Here is a 27445-nt window from a genome sequence, read left to right as displayed (position 1 = left end):
GCCCTGCGCCCGCCCGAGTCCCGGCCCTGGCGCCCTCGGAAAGGGGCTGAGCCGCCCGCCGTCCGAATGGGGAGCCTTGGCGCGCTCGCCCTCTGCCTGCTCCGGCTCCTGCTCCTGGGGCTGCAGCGGCCGCCGTTGCCCGGCGCCGGAGCGCAGAGCGCCGCAGGTGAGTGCGCCCGCCGAGCTCCCCGGGTCCCCTCGCCCTCCCCAGGCCCTGGAAGAGAAAGTTGGGCACGGTGGCTAGGGGATGCCAGGACCCGGTGGGAGTCCCGTCCCAGCCTCCGGACGCAGCTGCTGCGTCCAGGCGTGCTCAGTCCTGCGCTAGGTCCCCCTTGGCCCCTCGTCGCCTTACTTTCCTGCCGCTTTCCCCCACCCCCAAGCGGGAGTAACTTTCCGCGGCTGTTGCGAATATTTCCACTTGCTGCCTCCCACTTGTCGGAACCTGTCACTCGAGTGTTTCGGGGTGGCGGGAGGAGGCGCCGCTTCTCGCCTGGCGCGGAGCACTGTCACCCGGGCAGCTTCCTGGGCTGCGCGCTCTTGGAGTGGGGAGCACAGGTCCCTAGCAGGCCCAGGCTGCCAGGGCGGTGGCTTTTCCTTTCTCCTGGGAGACACTGAAGATCATCCAGTGTTGTTCTAAACACGCCGCTCCCCTTAGCCAGCCCTTAGCCGCTGGGGGTTCCCACGGGAGTGTTCCTGTGAATGACCCACACCGTTAAGCCTTTACCTCACCTTGTGGCTCTGTCCAGAGTAATCAGTACTCTGCTAAGGCCCTGTAAGTGGAGTGGTTTTGATCAGTGAGCTAGTGGGCTTCTGAAAACTTCGGGACACTCGGCTTGCTCATACGCAGGTAGCTAGTTCCCCAGGGAGTGCCCAGTGTCTTCTTGGTGGCAAATTGAGCCGAGGAGACCACTACCGAGGGTCTCTCCCATCACTCTAACCCCACTGGTAGAGCTTCCATACAGAAGTCCCCCAAAGAAGAAGGAGAGGAGGGGAAGCATACCTCCAAGTTCAAAATCACCTCGAAGTTTCTTAGCACCGTTGGTTTCGGAGTGACCACATTGAGCTGATGTCGCAGGGTCGGGGGCACGTTGAGGCGTGTCAGCAGGACTCAGGAAAGGGCTCCTTTTGGATTGCTAAGCAACAGCTGTGCTCACACAAGACATCAGGGGAGGAAGAAAGGGGAGGAAAGGCAGTGAGCCTGCTGGAAGTCTCTAAACAGGCTGCTTTTGAGATGAAGAACCGCTGGAGTGACATTCCGCTAGAAATGTCTTCTGTTTTCTTCCCTGACTTGGTGTTAAAATGGAGACTGGACACACGACGTATGAGAAGGGACAGCTTGTTTCGTGCCAGGGAAGTTGAGCGAGGAAGACGCTCCTTTTGAGGCGTCTGAAGCTGAAAGAGGCCGGGACAGGGGGGAGAAAAGAGGCGGCCAGATCATCATTCTGAAGATGCTTCAAGGCTCTTGTTTCTCTCGCTTTGGGGTCTGTGTTATGTGTCCTGTGTCAGGGAGCTGGCAGGCGGGTGCTTGGGGCAGTCTGGGGATCCGAGTATGACTTATGATTCTGATTTTTACTGTCTTCTAAGGCTTGGCGGGGTATCCGCACGTTAATAGCACTCACGTTCCCGCAGCAGAAACGGGATCAAACACATCCCACAGACCTTTTTTGAGTAGCAGCTGTAAAGCCAGAACCTGCTCCAAAAAGCTGTCCAGGGCTGAAACGCACGCCGGTTCCGCATACTCCCGCAAGGTGGCGCTCGCCCACAGCTGTTAAATGCAAATCGAGCCGCTTTCATCTCAGGGATAGAACTTCGGTTCAATTTTTAAATGAGTAATGTGTTTATTCAGCAGCCTTTTGTTAAAACATTTAGAGAAGTGTGAGGAGGAAGCACCTTTTCTTTGTTTGCTGTTCGGAACACACGGGGAAGAAAAGCAATCCTGGAGTACAGTTTGGGAAGAAATCGACTGTGAAGGCGCCATATGTTTCCTTTGGTTCTACCTGGGCCCATAGCTTTTGCAAAGCTACAATAGCATATATTTAGCAAGCGGCTGCGTTGCTCCTGGGCTCCTAAAAGGAGTGGGATTAGCTTATCTTGGTGACTTGGTGCATTCTAAGCTCCGTTCATTTATAGAAATGGGGATCTTTTCTCTATACCTATCTCATTATCCCTCTACTTTCTGCTAACTAGATCGTTTAAGCTGGATTCTTCCGGGTCTTTCCTTATGAATATCCGTAATCGTCGACGCGTTGATTCTGCAACTGTTTGACTTGTTAAAACGGACTTCTCTTCCTATTTTATGTCCCATTGTGGTATTGTCGGAATCCAAATTTGCTATAAGTATGATTACAGCCCGGGTCTCTTTTGAAGTATCTTATTTTAAACTTTCCACAAGTCTGAGTAAATAATGCATTTTAAAACTGTGTAGTATGTTCACCATATTCCTTTGATCTGAAGATCCCCGGTCTCGGAAGCAATTTCAATTTGTAAGCTTACATCTAGGACACTGAGGGATGATGGGCTTTGCTGTAACTGTTGGTCACAGTGTCCAAAAGTCAGAGTCAGAAGCCGTCATCAAAGGCAATGTCCTCCTTCCTTCCTCCAGCCTGTGTTTCACGAGTCACCACAATTTTTCTTGGCGAGGAATTATAGCAAAAGAAAAAAAGTGCTTTGACAATAGTTGGTAAACAGAACACATAATTTGGGATGAGGGAAGGCCAAGACTACGTAAGCAGATAAGGGGATAATTAGTCTATTTATCAGTGGGTTTCAGTCTTACAAGTTAAAGCCAGATCTTGACGGGGACCGACTCCGGGTGGCAGTTGTAAGCAATGTAGTCATTTAACTCGATAATTGCTGCCAGATACCTCTAGGGAACCGTTCTCAGTACAGTTGAATTTTACTTTCTGTCCCGGATTGCTCGATTTGTTTCCTAATACCAGGACAATTAATGTGAAAACCTGGCTTTGATCCCGTTCCAGCAACAACAAACATGAAATAAATACAGACCGCCTTCTTGGGTTACAGTCTATATCTTTCTCTTTTATTTCGGTTCCTTCTTGTTTATCCTAAGCGCATTTCCACGGGCTTCGCACTGCCAGCTGAGATGGCTTCTCTTGTAGTAGTATAACTGTCACCTTTCAGAGCCATGATCAGAGGATATTACAGCATCGTCCTTTTAAGCACGGGATACTCCCCTGACTCTCTGGCTGCGTGTTGCTGTGGAAACAAGAGCATTGCTATGTAGACAGTGGTCCTTGATAAATATTTATCGATGATGATGAAGAGATGGTGGAGTCCCGCCGCAGCCAGGATGGGGAAGGAGCACTGTGTTTGGGAGGCGGTGTGGCTTGGAGAAAGGAGTCTGAGCACTGGAGCCCAACGTTCCTGGTTTGAATCCCACGTCTGCCGCTTGTCCTAGCTGTGCCACACTGGGCAGGCGGTTTATCTTCTCAGACCCTCAGCTCTTATCTGCAAAGGGAGGGTAATTAGAGCTGCCTCACTGACTTTTGTGAGGACTGAACCAGAAGATGCATGAGAGAGAGAAGAGGGGGGTACTCTGTCAAGAATGGGAGCTGAGTGTTACTCTCCCTGGCATTGCTTCTCTGTGTATCCAAGTGGGGGCTGCGGTGCTCATGTCGAGCCAGGCAAAGCACTGACTAGGAGGCCGCTGGACTTTCAAGATGCATTTTAGTTCCCCATCCTTTATTCATTGTTTTTTTTTTTTGGGGGGGGGGTCTTGATTCCCTGTTACTGTTTTAGGAAGACATTTCAAACGTAAAGTCCCAGCAGATGACATTAGTCAGTTTGGTTGTCCCCGGTTTGTAGAAGGGATGTTTTAATGGCCCTTTGACCTTTGAACTGGCACAGATTTAAAAAGGTTATCTGGTTAAAGTGTTCCGGTTTATCCCCATTTCCTCTTACCACCTTTTCACACACATTCCTCCTTCGAGGAGGTCAAGCTCTGTCCCCCACCTCTGCTCCTGCCTCTTCCGAACCCCGGAAATGAAGCGGGTGGTGCAACTGTGAGGCTGATAAGGAAGCAAGGACTAGGACCAAGGCGTAGTAGGCGGTGGTGCTCCGAGGAACCCATTTAAAGAGCTATGGGAACATGTTGTATCCAACAGGTGTGACGGGCTTTTTTACAAGGCCAGGTTCAGGTTCAGGTTCAGGTTTCGGAGCCCACACCACGTGGCTAAGAGAAGGCAGTTAGGGTGCTTTGTGACATCTCAGAAATTGGATTGGAATGGAGTGGGAGAGGAAGGAAGAGTTTGTGTGGTTGAAACTGAGAGTGGCAATCCCTTGATCCATAGCACTGAGTTCAGGTGAACCAGGGTGACTGGGTGGGGTCATGAAATTCATGTGGGTTTGCTGAGTGTTTTTATTTACTTGGGGAGAGCAAAGGCAGGGGGACAGGGGAGGGGGAGAGCAGAGGGAGGAGGGGAGGAGGAGGAGGGGGGGGGGAGGAGAGAGGGAGAGAGGGAGAGGGAAGGGAGGGGAGGGAAGGGGAGAGGGGAGGAAGGAGGGAGAGGGAGGAAAGGGGAGAGGGAGAAAGGAGGAGGGGAGGTGGAGGAAGAGAGGGGGAAGGGGGGGAGGGGAGGGGATAGGAGAGGAGCAGGAGGGAGAGAGAGGGAGGGAGGGAGAAGAGAAAGACGAGAGGAGACTAGAATTTGATTTATTTGTTGTCTTTGGCTGAGAGCTGCAGTTTCTAAACATGATACAGAAGGCCAAGGGAGGATTCTGGATACAGGACACAGACACCCCCCAACCCCCCCCCACATTGGGTCTGTTGAAAGTGAATTTCAATGGATGGGAATGAATGAGGCAGAGAGATAGAGGACAAAGTGTGAGTGGTCCCCAGTTTCAGTGTGACTCACTTGGCCTTTCGCACGTACACGCACAAGGAGGGCGGCTCAGAAGCCGCATGGGGTCCCTATTCAGTCAGTCACTAATGTACACGAGTCTGCAGGGTGGTAGGCTGGACCTCTCCACACTGGAGCGTTGAATGGAGCATGCGTCTCATTCATACGTCCAGCCTCTGCGCACCAGCGGGGTGTGAGCAGAGCCCTTTGCGTTGTTTTGAAGGTTCATCTTAAAACTTTCATCGGAAGAGAAAGCAGCAGAAGCATTCTGGTGATTCGTTGGGCAATTTCTTTAAAAGTCAAAACCTGCCCAGCCATAGGGTGAAGCAGCACTTGTATTCTTAGGAACCTACCTGACAGAACTGAAAACACGAGTCCGGAGAGAGACGGGAGCATGAATGTATGACTTATAGTCATCTCAAGTTGGATATTGCTGTCAATAAAAGAGAATGAATTGCAGATATCTTCTAAGACATATTCAAGAATCATATGCTGTGTCTTCCACATTGCATGGAAGACTGAGAAAAGGCAAACCTTCGGAGGCCGAGAACATTGGTTACCCAGGTTGGGCATAGGGCGGGGCTGTCAGACAGCTGATGTGAGAGTGCTTTCTGGAACGATGGTAATGCTTGACCACCAGGAGGTGGTCATGATTGTTTAGCTCCTGGAATTGGCTGAAAGTACTAGAACGACCTACTTAAAGTGGGTGGAATGTTGTGGAATTTAGTCTCTAAACTGTTTACTTCGATGAGAGCTTTCAAATGAAGTATGTGGTATGGTCTTGATGAGGCCTCTCTCTGCTTCCACATCTGTAAAGCAGGAATACCGCCAGGCACCCAAGTGGGGTGACTTAGCTCGCTTCAGTTTCCAAAATACTTCGGTGCATGGGACTTTTGCAAGGCCTGTAGGTTTTTAGTCTCTTTAACCTGTGAATTAAATCTATAGACTAGTTGCCTCCCTCCTCATCGCTTTGGCAATAGTTAAAATTTAAGGCTAGCAGGTTTTGGCAAAGAACTCGAGTAATTAGATGGCTCTGTGCACTGTTGGAAATGTCGGCTGACAATGCAGATGCCGGTTCTTCGTAGGTACCATGGTTTGGTGGCCGGGTATAATTTGAGCCTGGGGAAGAGTAGTCACTCAAGCACTACCTTTCTTACTAAGCCAAGGATGTGACAGATAGCAGAAGCATCTATGCTTCCTAGGTAAATACAGGTGTAGTGCTTTCCGGCCCCTGGGTTTCCAGCCAAAATAAATAACTTCACAGTTGAGGAAAAAAAAAAGCTCTCTATTGGTTTTCTGTCTATCTTTTTTAGGGATTTCCTTCAACTCTTTGGAAAAGTGTGTGTGTGTGTGTGTGTGTGTGTGTGTGTGTGTGTGTGTGTGTAATATGTGTATGCATGTTTAAGGGATCAAACCCAGGCAAGTGCTGCACCACTGAACTATCTCCCCAGCCTCTGGCTTTGGATATACGCTTGCTCTGTAATTCAAGCTGGAGACCCTTCTCCTCTGCTTCCCCGAGTACCACCAAGCCTGACTTTCATGCCGATCTTAAATCAGTGTTACCAACCTTGATCTCTTTTTGCCATCTTGGACCTTGTACTCAGACAGGATTCAGAACTCATGCCCACCTGACCCTGAGCAAGGGCCCCAGCTCCTGCTTCATAGCTCCCTCCAAGCCGGCCTCTCGGAACACCCCAGACACCGCCGTCTTCCCCCTTTGTCTCTTGGGTCTGGAAATGGTCACGAAAACAGAATCTGTTTTTGGGAATCATCCCCCTCGCCTGGTCATGTATTCATCTCAAAATGCCAGTTCAGTTGTCCTCTTCGTTACTGAGCAAAGATGAATGAATGAATGACTGAATGAATGAGTGAATTCATAAGAAAAATCCTATCAGCCAGCAGAAAAATGTTTTAAAAGTACCTGCTATTGGCTGGTCTTGACTTCCTCAAATATTAATAACTTTTTTTTTTCTGCTCACCTGATCACAATTTGGGCTGTGAATCTTTTCCACACCACATCCTTTTTCACTATTGAGAGTTCTTATTTATTTTTGACAGTAGCTGGGTCTTGGGTTGACTCCCAGGTATTGGGACACAAACATACATCCGGGTGATATTTAGAGTCCTGGAGACATAACACATGGAACACCCATGTGATCTCTTTGTTTGAACCTTAGCCTAGAACGGGATAAAACAGAGACATCTGGTGAAGTTAGGAATGGAAAAGAAGAAGATCTAAACAGCATAGACAAGCTCTTGGGTTTCATAAAGTCTGTTTGAATGTGAGAACTTATTAATCTAATTAAAATGTTTGTCACATTGTCACACTTTGCGCTTAAATTAGTACAGCCTAGAAACTGATGTTACAGTTTCTTTTTTCCTTAGGCATCTAGGAACTGGTCCCTCCATGCATGCGAGTCTGGTGCTGGGGACCCCTGCCAGGGTTCACTGGGTGCCAAGTTTCAGGAAAAGGAAAAGGGGGAAAATTTTTAGTCTCACTCTGAAAGGGAACTGATCTTTCCTCCCTGCTGTGCCCCAGGCTGGGTTTGTTGTCTCAGTATTTCTTTGCAGCAGACAGCTAGAATGCTTAGCTGAGTCCTCTGGTCTGAGCCTCTCACTGGATTCAGTCAAGGTGTTCATGAGGGCTTCCAGAATTGTGCCGAGGCCCTGCTTCCCAGCTTTCCCACAAGATTTCTGTGGGATTCTCCTACTCCCTGGGGACCTCAGGCTGCCCTCCATTGCTTCACACATGGGCCTTTCTCAGCTGGGGCAGCTCGCAGCTCAGCACATGACTCAGGCAGATTGAGTGAGGAGGGCAGGAGAGAGCCAGACGAGTCTTTTGTAACCTAATTTTGAAAGTGACATCCCGTTGCTTTTCCTGTGTTCCCTTTAAAAGAGGCTAGAGACTAGGTCCAGCCTACACTCAAGGAGAGGAAATTACACAAGAGAGTTGTATTAGTCAGGGTTCTTCAAAGATAGAGAATCAATAGGGTGTACTAATATATATATATATATATATAAAATATACACACATATATATGTATATATATACATGCATATATATGCTTTTCTGTACATTTATTTAATACATTCATCATGTTATAATTATATTTATCAAAAATTATCAACTATATAGTCTATATCAAATTTCTAAAAATTAGTTGTTACACTATACTATATTAAAATCGTATCAATACTAACACCCTCATAACGTATTACAATTATGCTATTGCTATACTTTACACTACGGTATCCTATGTATACACATACAAATGTTAGATCATAGGCATTGATCATAGTTATGGATGGTGGCAGGTGTCATAATTTGCCACCTTCAAGCCGGAGACCAGGAAATGTCCCAAGAGGAGTGTTTTCAGCCACCTCGAATGTGCCCTTTATGTGTCTCAGGAGTTGAGTGGCTGGCCTTCCCTTTGTGGTGCTGTGATTTTAGAGCACGTTCTCATTCCCTCCCCGTTTTCTTCAGCCCTGCTAAACCTAGCTGTGCAAAGTAGGGACACCCCTTCTAATATGTTAGGTGAGGAGCGTGATGGCTTCCATGGAGTCTAGGCCAGGGATGTGGCCACGTGAAGCCTATTCAACTGTAAGCACCATACCCAGGTCAAGGGTGTTACTCTCTACTCTGCCACAGCAGTGTTGAGTGTAACCGTTTCCCCATTCGCAGTCATCGAGCTCTGAGTGTCTTAGCGGTTGTGAATTTATTCACCACACCCTCCTTCTGGTTGATGTCTGTTTCCTCTTTCTTCAAGTTCACCCGTTGTGATAGGGAGTGTGGAGATGTACCGTGTGCGGTGAAGACATCAAGCCGGGACTCTAAACTGTCTCAGATCAGAAGTGGGTGGAGGCCGGGAGGGCTGAGTGATGCTGGGAGGTATTTCCCCCGAAGCTGTGAGTCCTTAAGAGGCCAGGCACATTGCCAGCTGCCACCATGTATCCCAGCTGGCTCTGCTGCAGGATGGTTACCATTCCCTAAACAGAACTGTGCGGAACAAAGCAGAGGCCACCTCCCTAGGGCTTTCATTGCATTGTCTTGAGGCCTCTTCAATTAGGTTTACTCGGGGACTGTGGAACGTGCTGGAAGGGAGGGGACTTGGAGCTTTAAACTGCTGGGACCTGCATCGTAACCAAGCAAAAACCCTTAACTGAGTCTAACTATGGAGCTAGCCTTTCCTTCAAGCACAAGTCCGATACGTGTGTTCCTGACACTTACCAATGGGACGTTTATATTTTCTACCCAGAAGGTGTCTGTTCCAGGTAGTAGAGTGTATTTCGGGGCTTGACCTTCTTGCTCCGTTTTGGGTAGACCAGGGCAGCTAATTTGAGAAAACTCTAGACTTTCAAGGTCAACGCTACCTACGAAAACGGTACATATATTTTAGAATGTTCACTAGTTGAAAACTATATCCTGAGTCATCTTAAAAGGGAAGTAGATGAATTCAAGTTCCTTATCTTTATCGTCTTTACCTTTCCCTATATAAAAAAACAATTACCAAATAATTAAATCCCTTTTCGTGTAACCGCCATGTTGCTTTGATCAGTGCATTTCTCAGTTCTGTTCCTATTTTCTCACACTTCAGGACCTTAACAAGTTATCATCTATCCCAGAAGCAGCACTGGCTACTTGCTTTTTTGGGGCTTTAGGGTCCTACTTTTCCTCCGCCTTCCTTTCCAGAGGCATCCGTTCTAAGAGCATCCTTTTATGATGCATAGATTTTGGGCTCCAACCCCAGACATCTCTTTTTAGCTCTTTTGGATCCTTCTTTCTACCCCTTACTTTATCACATAGAAGAGTCTATGGATTATGGATTTTGCCTTAGGCCCATTGCCTTGGGCTCAGACTTCTTTTTTTTTTTTTTTATCATGTTACTCCCAGTGGTTAAATGGAGGACAGTGGATAAATTTCAGTAGGCTCAGCTTCTTCTAGGACATTTCTCATGTTTCAGACATGTGTGGCCCATTGTCGCCTGCCGTGGCATGGTGGTTATCCATGGGCATCTGGCTAATGAAGTGAGCTCCTTGCTGCTGTCAGCCCATTACAGAGGCCAGCAGTGTGGCCAACTCTGTGTTGCTTGATTTATTAAGTCCCAGAGCATAATTTCCTAAAAGTAAGGTGCGCATGCAAGCCAAGACAGGTGAAGCCTACCTTGGTGTAGCCTTCTCTGGCCTTGGACTTCACTGTCGGCATGTGTAGCTATGCAAGACATCGACATCAGGCGAGTCCTGCCTCTATTCCACCTGCAGCCAGTGTATTGCTACACCATTGCATTTTTACAGTAGCATCTTGGATGATCTTACAACAATGAACCATGCATTTACTTAAGAAATGTTATAGACAAGAGGCTCTTCCGGCTTATGGACCAAACTCAGTATCTACAAGGCTACCCCCGACCTGCAATGAGGGCAGAAAACGGCTGGTCTTATTATGGGTGTAATAATCAGATAAGTAGTAATCATTGAATAGTATCAAAATAATTGAGGTGTTGGAAGCAGATGGATGGTATTACCCCTTAGAAGAGACGTGGGAGAAATGGAAGGAGGATGCTGGCTAAGGGCGTTTTGGCTTTGTGTCTAATACTCTTTCTTTCTGATACGAGGAATATATTCAAAATAGATTTGTTAAAGAAAAGACAAGTCGATAATCTTCGATAAGGAAGAAGACAGGTGTCAGTTGCACTTTTCTTTATGATAGTTCTAGACTGAAGTTAGTCCCTTAGGAGGAGATATTGGGGTATACTGGGGGTGCCTGTCTGGAGAGATGGACCAGTGGCTAAGTGTATTTGCCGCTCTTGCAGGGGATCCCAGTTTGGTTCCCCCAAACCCACACTGCGCAGCCTCCTGTAACCATCAGTTCCAGTGATCCGATGCCCTCTTCTGGCCTCCAAGGGCATCACCGTGCACATGCGCAAATGAACACAGTCACACGTACTTATGCAGGAGTAAGAATAAATCTTAAATGATGCCCGCGGAGTTTAAGATCTGTTAGCAAAGTGCAGTTGATGAGGATTTAGAACGCGTTTACTATTTTCCCTTTGGGTTTTGTTTTCTACATAGAACGCTTCGTTTGAGGGTCGGAATGAGGTCGGCTGCATCCACTCAGGAGACAGGGAGAGGCTGTTGCTGACCCACGGACATAGTTGAGTAGGAGCTCATGAGGGTTTACGGAGGGGCGTGTGAGGTGCAACAGCTGTCCTCCTCCTGTACCTAGCTCTCTCTCGGGACTTCCATGGGACAGATGCTACCTTTTAGACATGACAGATGGACCAGCCTTTAGCTCTGGGTCACACAGGACCTACTAAGGCTTTTTTTTTGTTTTACTTACATCCTCGGTGTTTGAGGGGTTGCAAATCCGAGCAGCTTTTGTATCTGGTAACAACCTGCTGACTTCTGCACTTCGCTTCTTTCCTGCTGCGTGTCCGTGTGTGGGTGAACACACACACACACACACACACACACACACACACACACACACACACACACGTCTAACTTCTTCCCAAGTTGCCTTCCACCTTATTGAACCTGAACTTTTTAGAGTTAGACTGGCTGACCGGGAGGCTTCAGGGATCTGTGTGTCTCTGCCCTAACCCCCACCCATGTTTGTTTTCTCTGCGTGTGAATGTCTCTGCTTGTATGGATGTGTGCACCTCTTTAGTGCAGGGCCTGTGAAGACCAGAAGCGGGGTACTGGAGCCCTTGAAACTACAGCTACAAATGGAGAGCCTCCATCTTGAGTGTTGGGACCCCAGCCTGGGTCTTCTGCAAGAACAGCAGTGTTCTTAGCTGCCGTCTCTCCAGCCCCTCAATTTCCATGTATTTAAAGGCTGGAGTTGTATGTCTCTGACTTTAGGGCTTAGAGAAAAATCTTATTTCCATGAAACTCAAATCACTTAATATATATATTTAAAATCTACCTTTGTTCTATTGAACCATTTTATTATTGGATACTATTCACCCCCCCCTCCCAATCTGCCCCAACGAGAGTGAGTTGTGAAATCCCAGGACCAGGATATGAAGCATTGTTGCCAAGGTTACTCGTTTCTAGCTGCATGTCCATCAGAACCGTCTAGATTAGGATGTGACAGCAGGAGGGGTCCTGACTCACTTGGAATGAGGACTGGTAACTACCCGAGGTCTACAGAGGAGAAGAGCAGTTGGCCTCTGTTGGGATGGAAAGTGGAAAATACAAGATGTCAAAGCATTCGGTGACATGATGGATGGCAGAGGGATAATGATAGGGACCAGACTCAAATGTTATGAAAAACACAGGTGCACTGGGCGTCTCAGAGCAGGAGGGATTCAAAGTGAACATCCCTGGGATGAATGCATGAGGGGAAGGGACTGCCTGACAGGGAGGGCGAATGTTCTTGCATCCTTCAGGGACTTTAAATAAGCCAGGCAGTTGTCAAGGGCTGTACTAATTGTCACTCACCCAGGCTCTTTAACAGTCTTAGGATGTGGGCACACTTGTGAACCAAATTGAAGAACAAAGCCATTAACACTGAGCCTGAGGTCACACAGCTAGCAAGTGGTTGAGTCACGATTTGAGCCCAAGTGACCCAAGGCTGGAATATCTAATCGTAGCTATCAATTGACGTTCTTTTTTCTCATTTACTTTATGCGCCCGCCATGCGGACTTCATCCTTAGGGGAGAAATTAGGTCTACTTGAAATTCCTGGATGGAAGGTCTGCCTTCAGAAACTCCCATGGAAATATTTTTGGGGTGAAATTAATTCCATCTGGAAGACATGGTATTCCCATATATCATGCAAGAAGTTTGATATCATGGAGATTCAAGGGTTTGGCCATAAATCAGCTCACGCTAATGTCTAGGTTCTTAATCACAGCATGGTACTGAATGTTGGAAGAATTTTTTATGGCAGTAAGGAGTATGGGAGGATGTTGTCTGTGTAGTAAGCCCCATTTCTCACGTCACTCAACTTTTCTAGACTCTTGTTGTTAAAGATTTATCTATCTATCTATCTATCTATCTATCTATCTATCTATCTATCTATCTATTTATTTATTTTATGCACATGAGTGCTCTGTCTTCGTGAACACCAGATGAAGGCATCAGATCCCATTATAGATGATTATGAGCCATCATGCGATTGCTGGGAATTGACCTCAGATCCTCTGAAGAAAAGCCAGTGCTCTTAACCACTGAGCCACAAGAGAAGAATTTTGTGGAGAGATCCTGTGGCCAGGACCTTCCCCTAATGAATAAAGATTTCAGGGGACCAATCACTGGGCAAGGAGTGGGTGGGACTTCCAGGTCGGAGTAGGGGAAGTGAGGAGAAGAGGGACTTGCAGCTTTTGGGACAGGAGAGAGTTTGGGTAGAAGAGGTAACCAACTAGAGGCTCCCGATTAGATGGCAGATCCGCCAGGATCCACCACTGGAGGATTTAATTTGGTATGGCTTTCGTTGTGTCCATTGATTGAGTTACCTGTTGAATCTGGGCTAAGTTTCACATGGCAACTCACTGAGTTCCAGAGAAAGGTATGGTGGTAAGACACTCCAGCCAGCCACAGAATTTGATGTGTGTGGCTGTCGTGGCAGCGACCCGCCATGGGAACTTAGCGAGTGGAGAGATTTTTAGAGCAAAGGGTCAGGAGTCTGCAGAGGTGAGAGCACCCTGCTGGTGCCACGTGGCCCGCTGGTGCCTGGCGTAGTGTGGGACAGTGCCTTATTTTAGTATTTCCTGCGACACAGTCCCTCATACCTTGAGCCAGACTTCGCTCTACTAGGTCCTATTAGAGGACCTAGACTGAGGGCAGCTGTGCTCCAAACTCCAGGCGACGGTCTTCGGTCCGCTATGGCTCCATCAGACTCAGTAGTCTAGAAGAATGGTTAGCCTGGGGAGGCAATTCCTCTTTTAATTCCACAAGTTTAAAGCTGAGGCTCGCACCATCGGGTGGGGTTACCTTTGGGTTTAGATGTATCTAGTGTTGAATGTTGCAGGGTTTTTTTTCCTGTAAGTCTCTAAATTCTTAGATGAGAGGTATGGAGAATTTTTTCTTTAATTTTTTTGTAAAGATACCCAATCTCCTTCCTTCCTTCTTGACTCTCGCGGTGTGAGACTGGCCATGCAGAATAGGGCAGATCCCCTCCCCTCTCAGTGTCAGCTTTGTGAGCAAAGGGTTAAATCATGACCCCTAATGGGTCTCTTGGCTCTGGGATAAGTCTTCTTTGTGGAATCAGGTCGTCTACAGATGGTCCATCTGTTTTCTTAAGAAGAAACACAGAGGTGTGTAAGGAGTGGGCTCAGCTCTGACTTTGGGCTCCAGTTAATGGTTGATTCATACATTATGACCTTGAACTGGTCCTCTGTGAGATGGTGATGACTGTCAGTGGTGGGGGTGACAGATCACTGTGTGGTATAGGCAGAATACTCAGGAAGGGCTGGGCTCACAGAAAGTGCTTAGTAAATGCTGTCCATGCTTGTTGGTCTTATGAGTTAGGCCCTGTTAGTGCCTGAAAGCAGGAGAGGAACCTTACTAGGTTGACCAGATGTTTTTGTTTGTCTTGTCTATTCCCATGATAAAACACCATGACCCAGGCAACTTAGGAAAGAAAGCATCACTGTGGGCCCACAGTTTATGTAGTGAGTCCATGGTCTGTATGGCAGAGAGAATGCCAGCAGGTGAGCATGCACGGCACTGCAGCACCAGCTGAGAGCTTACACCATAACCAAATGTTGAAGGTAGGAGAGAGAGAAACCAGGAATAGCAGGGGCTTTTGAAACCTCAAAGCCCACCTCCTCCAGGAAGGCCTCACCTTCTCGTTGCCAAACACTTACATCTACTGAGGACTGAGCATTCCAATACATGAGACTGTGGGGGCCATGCTCGTTCAAACCACTGCATCATTTGTCCAGGATAGAGATATTTCCCAAGATATAGCTCACTCTATAGATGCAGAGATTTTCTAACTATTTTTAATAGACAACTAAGGTCTATGGTGTCTTCGGCACTTTGGAAATACTTGGCTTATTTTTCTTACTGACTTTTGTTGTTGTTTGTTCATTTGTAATTATTTTTACTAGAATTTATGCTCCATGAGGGTTGGGGGTTTTGTCCTAGTCGGTGATGATTTCTTATGCTGTCCACAATTCTATAAACAGTGTGACCTTACTGTGGGCGAACGAGTTGTGATTTCAGACTTCAGCTGTGGATCGTGTGTTCTGTCTTTTGTAGCAATAGTCGGTTGCAGCTACTAGGTAGACATCCTCACCAGTGTTTCTGGTGTTTTGTGTAATAACTGATGATTTAAAGGAAGAATGTCTGCAGCACCCCAGCATGTACCAGAAACCACGGCGCAAAGTGCCTGGGTCACCCACTACACCATTTACTCCTCAGCGAGTTCCTTTTGAAGCCTCACCACCCTAATGAAGTACACTCAAAATCCCTGAGGTCATGTGGCCTTCTCTGGCAGATGACCGTTCACTGGCCAAGCCTGGGCTTCAGCCTAGCTTGTGCCTATTTCCGGGGCAGCATCCTTTTCATTTTAACAGTGCACAAGATTCAAAAGAGCTTTCTGGATTGTAAAGATCAAGTGCATCGTAAAGGAATAGTTTGACCTTCAATAGATTTTATCTAAGGTCACCCAGGATGCTGGAAATGAAATAGACAATGAAGTCGAAGGGAGCAGAGCGAAGTCTTGGCTCTATGTTGTCCGGCAAGTTACTGTGCCTTTCTGAGCCTTGGTTTACCACGTGTCAGCCAGTGATTCTACCAGCTGGCAGGGCATTTGCATGTGTCTGAATTTGTGGGCACCAGGCCTGGTTCTTTTTGGGAATGGGAAGTGGTTACCAGCTAACCCTTCAAAACTCCGTTCTTTTTTTATTTTTATTTTTATTTTTTATTTTTTTATTTTATTAACTTGAGTATTTCTTATATACATTTTAGTGTTATTCCTTTTCAGTTTCCCGTAAACATCCCCCCCCCCCCCCTTCCTTATGGGTGTTCCCCTCCCCACCCTCCCCCATTGCCCCCTCCCCCAACAGTCTAGTTCACTGGGGTTCAGTCTTAGCAGGACCCAGGGCTTCCCCTTCCACTGGTGCTCTTACTAGGATATTCATTGCTACCTATGAGGTCAGAGCCCAGGGTCAGTCCAACAGTCTTTAGGTAGTGGCTTAGTCCCTGGAAGCTCTGGTTGCTTGGCATTGTTGTTCATATGGGGTCCGAGCTCCTTCAAGCTCTTCCAGTTCTTTCTCTGATTCCTTCAGCGGGGGTCCTGTTCTCCACAAAACTCCGTTCCTTTATCCAGGGTTCAGGAGGCGTTCCTCCCCCGCACCACAGAGCCGAGAAAATGGCCAAAAGCGAGGCCGAGCAGACATCTTGTCTCTTCTCCAAGGGAGAGCTCCTGACTCTTCCCGAGTGGCTGAAGTTTTATGAAAACTTTGAACAAGTTTTTATGGGATTCCATGAGCTCAGAGGGTTGAAAAGGAGGCCAGCCCGCTGTTCTGGGGGGACAGGCCTGCCAGGGAGGTAAATAAAAGGAACAACAGCCCGATTGTTAGAGAAGAGGAAGGGAAACGAAAAGACGCAGCAGTGGAGTCTCAATAAACTCAGTAGCGGGAGCTGCTGGCTCTGCGGGCACGGATTGCTGTGTCCCGTGAGCTCCCAGACCCCATCTTATTTCTTTGCTGGAGATCTACTGGCAGTCATGATGGTTACGGTGGCAGGGGAAGAAAGCAGGTGTGAGCTTTTAACATACTAACTCGTTCTCTTCTAACCTTGACTCATTGCTTTGCCTAATTCCCACAATCCTCTCTTAGAGTGCTTCACTTTCAGGCATTTTTTTCCCCCTTTGCAGCTCCTTACTTTTTGCAATGGCTGATGAGTCTTCAGTGACAGACCAACCCAAAGCCATATGGGAGATGAGGGTTGGGCAAAGACTCTGAACCTAGACATTTATCCTGGGCTGCACACTATGGCCTCCTTGTGCCACGGAAGAGGACAGGGAGTAGGTGGATCAGTTTTAATGGCTTTCCTACAAGATTGAATATCCGCTGTTTGGCATGATATCTTCAAACTAGTGACCTTGGGTCCAAGTGTTTGGAGAAGTAGGTGATTTGAAGGATGAAGGGTAACTCTTTGAATAGTTCTATTGTCATAGTCAAGTTTTCAATGGCAGTAGCTTGAATGGGGGCATAGCAGATGAACACGTAGGAAGGGAAGAGAATGCACAAGGGGGCGTTAAGTCAAAAGGACAGAGCAGGGAACCTGGGTGACATCCAGCACTTGGTTAAGAGGGCTGGGCACCTTGCTGTCTGGGCTCTACTGTGTCACTGTCACCCGGTGTGTGTTCCCATGAACAACAATGCTTTCTCTCCCCTTTCTTTGGCTTTTAATTTTTTTCTTCTTGAACTAACTCATCAGGAGAGTCAGTTTATAGTTTGGGATCTCAGTTTAAAATAGCACCTATTTTCCATGCACAGTGCACACGAACAATTCCCGAGGTCTGGATAGCAAACAGTGAGGTAGTAACAGCTAGAGGACCCTTCCTCCTGGACACATCACAGTGACACCAAGAGTCTCTGACATGAAGATCACAAGATGGTGATTGAAATGGTCTGGGGAAGCCTCAGTACAGAGCTATTTAAGTGCACCCTGGTAGTGATGCAGATCGGGCTAAGCTCTGACATGACCTCAGCCTCCCAACTTAGAGATGTCTGTGAAACAGTTTGACGTTTCTCTTTGCCATTTGCTTCAAAGGGAAAGACTTGGCAGCTGACGCTTTTAGCAGGAAAGTGCTACAGATTGGCTTAATGTAGAGATTCTTTTGATGAAATCAATCTCCAGTAAATTTCAAATGGGCGAAGATTTTTTTTATTGAGAATTTTCTACATACAATAATGTGTTCTGATCAAGTCCACTCTGTATTTTCTCCCCTCTAATTTTCTCTCATCACCCAGACTACCTTTCTGTTCCAACCTTGTATGTATGTGTATATATATATATATATATATATATATATATTTTTTTTTTTTTTAATACAGTGAATCCACTCAGTGGTACCTGTATGGTGTGGGTGTGGAACCATCTTCTGGAGCATGAGTGGCCTTCCGGCGGCTGTATTCTTTCCTCTCCCAGAAGCCATCAGTTTTCAATAGCTTTTTACCTAGGGGAGGGATACCATGCCCACCTACCCTGTCTGTGCCAGGATTTTGGCTGGTTTGATCTTGTGCATTCGGTCATAGCTGCTGTAAGTTGATGTGCACAATAGTCCTGTTGTGCGCAGTGAATACTCTTTCTTTCTTTTGCAAGATCTCATGCAGCCCAGGATGACCTACCTAACTGAGAATGACCTTGAACTCCTGGAGCTCCTGCCTGAATGCCTGAGTGCTAAGGTTACACAGATGAGCTGCTGCCCTGGGTTTATATGGTGCTAGGGATTGTGTCCAGGGCTTTATGAGTGCTAGACAAGGACTCTGTCGGCTGTGCTTCATCCCCAGCCTTCTCAGGGCGTGCAAGCTTTGGACGGTACAGTAAGAGGTGTAGGAGGTTGACATCATGACTTCTAGATTGGATGACTTGAGAAATCCGAATTGAAACGGCAGTTTTGACTCTGTAATCATTAACCGTCCCTGCATATCAAAGCCTACAAAATTAGCCACTTATTCCCATTTATCATCATCTCCGAATTCTGAGAGCCAGTGATCTGAGAATAACTTACTTGGGTCTTTTGATTTTGGGTCTCACAAGGCTTCATTCAAGGTAGCATCCAGGGCTGTGAGCTCATCTGATGCTGTACCAGGAAGGAACTGTTTTCATGCGTGGGGAGTTGATGGCTACACTAACTCCTTTTGCAGGTTTCTGGATTGAGACCCGTGGCTCCTTGGGATGTCAGCTGGAAGCCATCCTTAGTTCCTTGCCACAGGAATCTTTCCAATATAGTACTGGCTTTAAACCCCCATGCTGAAGTAATAGAAAAGACACTCCAGCACTGTTACCATGTTCTGCTTGTTAGACGCTAGCTCTTAGTCCATCACCACTTAAGCAAAGGGTATTAGACATACAGTGAATGATCTGAGGTAATTAACTGTGGCCTTCTTGGAGTCTTCCTTCTGTAGACTCCCACCTCAAAATTTTCTTCTAGCATCCTTTAGATCCTTGCTACAAAATTTTTGCTTCTTTAGGTATAAGAAAGGCTGAAATTTAAACAGAAAAGTGAAACAGGGGGATGGATTTTCCTGATGTATTCACTGAAGTTACTTAGGTATCTTATAAAAGCTCTGAAATATGTGACTTTCTCTCCTCGTCACTATAATCTGGAAGGAGACAGTATTTCTTAGAACAGAGGAAGGAATTGGGGTTCAGAAATCAAGCTCGAATCTGCTCCATTCTCACAAGGTCAAAAGCTGTTGGATTTTTAAAGACACCAACAGGCATCGAGAGAAAAGGTTTCGTTGGTTTGATTGACATGATAGCACTTCTGTCTTCTGGGCCAGGGCTTAGCTGTGGCTGGGACCACCAATCTAAGCTGAATATTTAGATTTTAAGGTATAACATAGGAGGGTTCAAAGGTCAAACTAGGTTACAGAAAGGGCGTTGGAATTCAGAGGACTGGAGGCAGAGTAGGAAGGGGTTAGCTAAGAACTGAGTCTTTTTGTTTTCTCTCATACAGGGAAGAAAGGTGAGAACTGTTATTCATTCGTGTCTCCCCTGCAGCGTTGATTTTGGACTTTACAAAACCAATCGAAGCCATTGTGCTCTGGTGTCTACCAGCTACAAGGCCGGTTGTCTCCCTGCACCCTGCTTTGTCTGCTGAGCTGTGATTGCAACCCTTCTAGTCTTACCTTATATGATAAAGACGAGTTGATATGGAAATGTGAAAGCACAGGTACTGGTGGGGATATGTTCGAGGCAAAGGTGGAGCCTGTCAGACGTTCAGAAAGCGTTGGCTGTTTGGCTGTGACCAGTTACTGGTCAGAGGACTTCAGTCATGAAGGGAAGTGAAACAAAACGAAATGCTGGAGAAACATATCTTCCAAACACCATCTTCCCAAGGCCAAGTTTAGTGATAGAGGGATGTGGGAAATCTTTAAGAATCAGGGCCCGAGAATCAACATCGAATGAAAAACCTTTATTGAGTCAAGCTTAGAGAAATCAACAGGTCCATGGAGCGTTGTATAGGAGGATGGCTTGCTCCAGACACCTTAATCAAGCGACACTTTTCTGCTCCCTATTGGCACATTCTAAAGGAAGTTGATGAGACAACAGAACTGCCATTCAGCTGCCAATGTAATTTTTGAAAGCATAAATCAGACCAGATCCTTCCCTTATTTCAAGTTGTTCTGCTCTGCACTCTCAGAGCGTAGCCCAAACTTCTGCCTCCTGCCTGTTAGAGCGAGCTCCCAGTAAGGTCTCCCAATCCCGCTCTGCCATTAATTTGGTTGAGTTTAACCCAGAGGATAGCATACATCCCAGGGGCCCCGCCTGGCCCGTTGCTTACTTTTTTATTAGATGGGAATGAAGAATAGTGTTTCTATCTTCAGGGTTTATGAAGATTATATGAACTTTGAATTTCAATGTCTGCAAAAAAAAAAACACATTGGAACTTTACAGCTCATTGGCATTTACTTCTGCACAATCTGTGGCTGCTTTCATGATAGGGCGGTGGAACCGAGTGTCTGCAATGAAAACCAAATGGCCTGCAAGGTTATAGTGACGATAGGATAGCCCGGTTGCTCTTAAAGAAGGGCCGCTGGCCCTTGCTCTGACCACAGCGAGTGTCTTCTCTTTCTCCTTCAGGGCTGTGGGCACCTCATGGCTTTTACTGTGTCCCGATATTCATGTTCCGTCTTCATTTTAGATCTACTATAACTTTTACTCTGTGTGTGTGTGTGTGTGTGTGTGTGTGTGTGTGTGTGTGTGTGTGTGTGTGTGTGTGTGTGTGTGTGTGTGTGTGTGTGTGTGTGTATGTGTGTGTGTGTGTGTGTGTGTGTGTGTGTGTGTGTGTGTGTGTGTGTGTGTGTGTGTGTATGTGTGTGTATGTGTGTGTGTGTGTGTGTGTGTGTGTTGTGTGTGTGTTTGCCATGTGTGATGTGTGTGTGTGTGTGTGTGTATGTGTGGTGTTGGATCCCTGGGACTGTGTGACAGGAGGTTGTGAGCTGGTCATCTTGGGTGCTGAGAACCAAGTCCAGGTCCTGTCCTGTGGAGGAACAGTGTCAGGGAACCCATCTCTGCAGAGCCCCTCCCCAGACCTTCCTCTTCTGCCTCTGTAATTTCTATGTCTCCTTTGTTTGCTGTTTTCATTTTCAGGTGATGTCTATTGGTTAGGACCTCAGATTATCTCGACGCCTTTAATTTTTATTTTGCTGGCTTGTTTGTCCCATCTGAAAGTAATATAGACAAAATTTCCTTTTGTGATCGCTGTATAGAAACTATCTGGCTGCCACCATACAGGGATGGTTGGTTTAAATTGCTGTCTCTCTCTCTCTCTCTCTCTCTCTCTCTCTCTCTCTCTCTCTCTGTGTGTGTCTCTGTGTGTGTGTGTGTGTGTGTGTGTGTGTGTGTGTGGCAGTGCACTTGCCTCAAGTCAGGCGTGTTTCTGGCAGCCCTTGGCTGTGCTTAAGGAAGGGGAAGGGTCGCTGCCTGGACTGAGGCAGCATCTAGTGGGCCATCATGAAAAGCCCTTTGGTGTAGTGGGAATCAAACAGGCTGAACTTGAGTGATGGAAGGGGAGGAGTAGAACAGAGCATCCCTAGATGAGACACCCAAAGACACACATCCTTGCTGCTTCTGGAGTGAGGGAAAATGGCCACACACATCTGCCCGTTTACATCTGCCCATGCAGAAAGGCGAGGTTGCGATTTCCAGGATTGGCGAGATTGCTTTGAGATATTGTTTAACTTTAGTGACTCAGACTGGGACAACACAGGACAGCTTTTGCTTCTGCAGGAGCTCATGGCTTCTCCAAGTCCTTTGCTCATGGTCAGGGGATGATGGTTAGGAAGAGAACAAGAGATTGGGAGTCAGATGCTGGCTCTGTCACCAGCGGATTCTGGGCTTTGTGCCTTGATTTCCTTATATGTCAAAGGGGTATAATGACGAGAGCCACTTCAAAAGGCTGATATGGGGATCAAGAGAGGCCATGCTTAGATGAGGCACACAAAGCATGCATCCAATGCCAGCTCCTATTACCACCACCATTATCGAAGACGTCCTCTCATGCCCACAAATGATATCTTAGGAAGGTTTCAACCGACATCAAATGGCATTTGTGGAGTAAACCTAAGAGTCTCAGTATGTGTTTCTGTTTTGTCTGGTTTTATCAAATACCGCTCCCCTTCCTCTCTACATGACAGCATGGTTACTTAATTACATCTCCCTGCTTCCTGCCCTCCAGTTTCCAAGGCAGGAGTCACCATATTAGCATGGTAATGTGGCAGTAATAACCTACCACGTCTGTGCAAATAAGAAACATCTGTGCAATATTTATCACCCATAAAACACAGTTACACTCTGAAATGTTGTTCTAATCCCAAGTAGGTCATTGTGATGGAGCCGTGATCTGAGGACCCTCCTGGGGCCTCCTGCTCAGCTTGCCGGGGTCTGTGCCAGCCGCCCAGATGGGAATGGGCAGTGCCACATGGCAGTTGGCAAGAGGCAGGCTCCTGAGAGGATTTTTATGTCCATCAGAGCAAAAAATGAGTTACCTTTTTGCAGGGAAAATGGGGTAAAGGTGCTTTTTAAACCAAGAGCAGCCAACTTTTGGTTGTGGGCAGGGTTGGGATCTCTGGGCACGGTGTAGAGAGTGTGGAAGCTTGGCATTGGGTCCTGACATCGTGAACATTTGGTTCGTCCTGCCTGTGGTGCACTTTTGTAAAATCATCCGGAAGACTCAGAATTCGGGTTGTGGCCCGATCTTAGTAATTGTGCATGGAGCCACAGTGGGTGATTCTGAAATACCTGTCATGCTCTTTGGTCTTAATTCTCTCTCTGAGTTCCTTACTGGTCCTCTCAGGGAATCATGTGCTTCTATGAGCTAACTTAATTCCTTTGTGTGTTTCTTTGTGTTTGTGCAACTATGTGTACATGCCGATGTGTACCTGTATGTGTGTGTGTGTACATATGCACATGAAGTCAAGAGATTGATATCAGGAGTCTCCTCAGTTCCTCTCCATGTTAATTTTTTGGAGGCAGAGTTTCTTACTGAACCAGGATCTCACTGGGCTAGGCTGACCAACCAAAGAACTATAGTGATTACCTTGTCTCTCCTTCCCCAGCACTGAGTCATGTCTGACTGTTATGTAGGTCTTGGAGAATCAAATTCCAGTTCTTGTTCTCATATAGCAAGTAATTTCCTGACTAAACCATTGCCCTAGACCCCAGGCCCAGCATTTTTATGTTGGTTCTGGGGACCAAACTTAGGTCTTTGAGCTTGCATGACAAGCCCTTTACTGACTGAGTCATCTCCCTCATGCCCAACTTAGACATGATTTAATGAACTCAAAGCTCTCTCTCTTTCATGCTACTTGATGTGTCCTTCAAGTCTGCAAACTCATTTGCAAGTCTGGCTAAGAAAACCATTAGTAGAAAGAGATTTAATATGCGTCTCTATCAAGTTCTGTGTTCTGTGAACAGCATGTCACAGGACTCAGCAAAAATTTTCCATCCAGGGTCAGATTAGTAGCCACAGACAAAAGTGTAAACAAAGGGACTTGGCTATATTTCGATAAAATCCTATAAAGCGGGAAGCTAGCCAGAGGCCCATGTTTTCTTGATTGCATCCATCCATCGGTAGTAGGACATACAGCAAAAAACTGGTCCTGGTGTAATGGTGCACACCTTAATCCCAGGCTTGGGAGAATGAGGCTGGATGGCTGGGAGCTTAAGGCAAAGGGGGCTGTACAGTGAAGTCTTGTCCAGAAGAGAGAGGCGTAGGAGGAAGAGATAGAGAAGGGACAGGCAGAGAGGAGGAAGAGGAAGGGGAGGAATGAGAGCAGATATATCACTCACCAAGTGTCCTCCTTGGAGAATTATCATTATAAAGTGACCTTCCCATAGACCTCACACTAAGGCTGTGAAGCAGAACAGGACCAATAAAAGTGTTTTACTTATACTTATTTAGTTGTGTGTGTGTGTGTGTGTGTGTGTGTGTGTGTGTGTGCAGGTGTGTATGTGTGTGATAAACCTGTATGAGAAGGTCAGAGGATAACTTGTGAGAGTCAGTCCTGTCCCTCCACCTTATGAGTTCTGGGGATCAAACTCTGCTCCTCAGACTTGGTAGCAAGCACTTTTACCCACTAGGCCATTTCACTGGGCACTAGATCTGTGTCTTAAGGTTTTGTAAAGCCCTGCCCAGGTGTGACCCCTCCTTATAGCCCTAAAGTAACCACCATTCTGCCTTCTAAATGGTGTATCTTGGATCACATTAAGTCCCGTATACGAGAACACTGGACTTTCCCCCTGGAATTTTGTTCTCACGAGGTGGATGTGACAGGTGACTGGTGTGGGCTTACCTGTGGATTGGATTTGTATTGCCATCAGATTGTTGATGTCCTTTGAGCTTCAGTTCGTTTACTGGGAAAATGGGACTAGCAGGCTTGGGCTGGTCCACTTAGAATAATCAATAGGGCATGTGAGATGCTCAACTCTGTCCTAGACCAAATCTGTCTGACTTTTTACTTTTTTCTTACATCTCTGTGTGTGACAGAGTGTCCCCCGGGGGGTCTGTTATACACTTCACACATATCAGGTATTAGTCATCAAGCCTCACCATGGGTGTTGGTAACCCAGCCCGGTCAGCCTCAGCATGGTCACCTTCTCTCCGATCCATGCTGGCCGCCTCTGTGAGGTCTCACTGGCTGCACAGTTTTCCCAGGATGCCAAACAAATGGCTGTTGTGGGGGATCCCTGGCATGGGGACCTCCCAGCTAGTTAGTATGCTGAGGACTTCTTGCTTACACATAAGTACTTGTTTCTGAGCAGGGGCTGTGTTGCTGGGCTGGCTGGCAGGTTGCACCAGGCAAGCTTGCTTCCTGCAGGGGATTGGGGATGGCCTTTTTTTTTTTTCATGCAGGGGAGAGAAGGCAGGGGGATAGCTCCTCTCCGGATCTGTGACTACTGGCCCAGGAGCAATGTGCACATATGCACAGTAGTGCTGTGTGGAATCAGGTTAGGAATAAAGCCGTCTGGACCAAGGAGGGAATTGACCTGGGTGCAATAAACCACAGCAACAGGAGTTAAACTTACCTCGGGGCCATGAATTGTCTCTTTCACTCTCAAAACACCTCCACCTCTCCATCCAGAAAGGAATATTTGAGGGTCATTAACAGCGTATTACACGGAAGGGGTGTTCTGCAGCCGGAGAACAATGCCATAAACTGGAATGTACTGTGTGAAAGGGCCAGGGAGCCGTCATCATCCCCCTTTATGTCAGAAGGCTGGAGTTGGGGGTGCGGTGGATGAAAGGGAGAGAGGTGACTATAATTCTTCACGGCCAGCATCCTGCCTGAGGCTCTGACATTGTTCTGCAGAATCCTCAAGGCAAGTGGCTCTGAGAGGCAGATATTCCTGCCATTTTATAGGTAGAAATCTTGATTTTCACAGAGGAGGGATATACTGCCCCAGTGTTGGGGGACAAAGCCACATTAGTGATAGCGTTGTAGAAGATACAGGATGCTTACCTACATCCTGCGGAAGGAGGAGGAGGAGGGCATTCCCTCTGCAGTGTGACCAGGGTATTGGAAAATTGACTTCCAACTGTGTCTCTTTAAAGTCAGAAAGAATGTACCTCTCCCTCACCCCCTCAAAGCATCCCTCAACAGGTGACAGTGATACAGCGATGGAAGGACTGGTACCCAGCTCTCTTCACAGCACAGGCGTGAGTCTGACACTGGGCCATATGGTTCATCTTCCTCACCTGGCTTTCAGTTTCCTTATCTGTGAGGTGAACGTTGCTAGGCCTCAGTGCTTATAGAAAATTGGGCCTTTACCTTTCCTAAAACCGGGGTAAGTAGAAGTCCCCGGACAGGTCCTTTCCCTGCGCAGAGGCCTGAGAGGCACTCCCTGGAGCTCAGTCACGTCCCCTGCTGCATGGGTGTGGAAGAGGGAGCATGCCGTGATCTCAGATGAAGAGGTTTCAAAGAGCTTCCTCAGAGGGACGGTGACAACAGTGGTTACTTCTGCAGACAGGAGCCTCGTGACTGGCTCGGCTCCATCACATGGTGAAGTCTTGTGCCAAGCGCTCAGCTTGATGAATTTCGTAAGGAGTGCCAAGTTAGTGTAAGCTTTGGAAGGGAGTTCTGAGGGCTGCCCCTCTTGCAGGAGAGCACGGATGCTCCTTCCTCTTCCTTGGCTCTGAGCATGCAGAGGTGGAACCACCTCTGGAGGCTCCACAGGTCACCTGGCTCGGAGGGACTGTGAACCTCCCGTGTTTCATTTACTTTATTCACCCCCTCTGTCTTGTCTGTGCAGAGCTTGCTCCTGGCCTCCAGAGCAGTTCAATCCCATTGAAACCACCGTGACTGATCACTATAATCTTTTTATTCAACCCCTTAAACAAATGAAGCCAAATGCCCGAATAGAGGCACCATGACACATGACTCTTAGCAAGACATTCACGAGGGCTGCATTGTCTGAAACCGCTTTCCATTATTTGAAGGAGGACAGATCTCCCTCTCCTTGTTTAAGCCTCTACCCCTCTTTGATTCCCCTCCCCGCTCATTAATGTTTTGTCTGTGATGAGTGTAGACTGGAATAAAGTACACCTAGAATGAGAGGTGGGTAGAGAATTGTAACTTGCCGCCATTTTAAGGGTCCCTTGGGTCTGGATGTGACGTGACACAGAGGAAGGATTGATCATCTCTGTTGAGCGTGGGCTGTGTTAGGGGATCTTGGTCTTGAGGTAGAACCAAGACTTCATCATTATGAGAGACAAGAAAACTGGAAACAGAAGGAAGAACACAAAGGCACAGAACCATGGCTTAGCCTGGCAGGTCCTGCTATTGAGTGCCACCAAAGAGTCCCGAAGGCCATAGGAAGCCATGAGAATGTTCTAAGTGGGCGAGTGACATCGTTTGACTTGCTTTTGAGAATAATTGCTGTGGTGACTGGGCTTGGAAGGTCAATCCATCTTCAGCAGTAAGAGAGAGGAGAAGAGTGGGGAATGGTCCAGATCATGGAAGAGGAGCTGGAGGGATGCCCCAGTGCCTGGCATGAACACATGGAGATCGGAGTTTAGGTCCCAGAACTCAGGTAAAATCCTGAGTGATACCCACTGGGAATCTCAGTAGTGGATGGAAGGATGGTGACAGAAGTGGGTCTAGCCCCAGAGCTTGCTGCCAGGCGGTCTAGTCAAACTGATGGGTTCCAGGTTCAGTGACGAGACTCTGTCTCAGGAAATGAGGCAGAGAACCTCTGAGAAAGATACCTGGTGTTCATACACAAGGCTCACGTACATAAGCATGCACATATACCACCCACACAGACATACCTACAGATATGCTCACATGCAAGAGAAGTCTCTCTCTCTCTCTCTCTCTCTCTCTCTCTCTCTCTCTCTCTCTCTTTGTGTGCACATGAGCATGTATGTATGTGTGCATGCATACATGCATGTGTGC

General features: G+C 47.2%; 1 protein-coding gene across 1 annotated transcript in view; it reads left to right on the top strand.

The window, feature by feature from the left end:
- Positions 1–3: 3 nt before the first annotated feature.
- Ptprt (protein tyrosine phosphatase receptor type T) overlaps positions 4–27445 on the top strand; it is a 1079747-nt gene continuing 1052305 nt past the window's right edge. Inside the window, exon 1 of the mRNA XM_032904674.1 lies at positions 4–166. Coding sequence (XP_032760565.1) covers positions 67–166 — 100 coding nt within the window. The 5' untranslated portion in view covers positions 4–66. The remainder of the gene's footprint in view (positions 167–27445) is intronic.

Source organism: Rattus rattus, chromosome 5 (genome assembly GCF_011064425.1).
Source record: "Rattus rattus isolate New Zealand chromosome 5, Rrattus_CSIRO_v1, whole genome shotgun sequence".
NCBI lineage: Eukaryota > Metazoa > Chordata > Mammalia > Rodentia > Muridae > Rattus > Rattus rattus.
The sequence above is the reverse complement of the archived record's forward strand: the minus strand, read 5'-3'. Positions and strand labels throughout refer to the sequence as shown.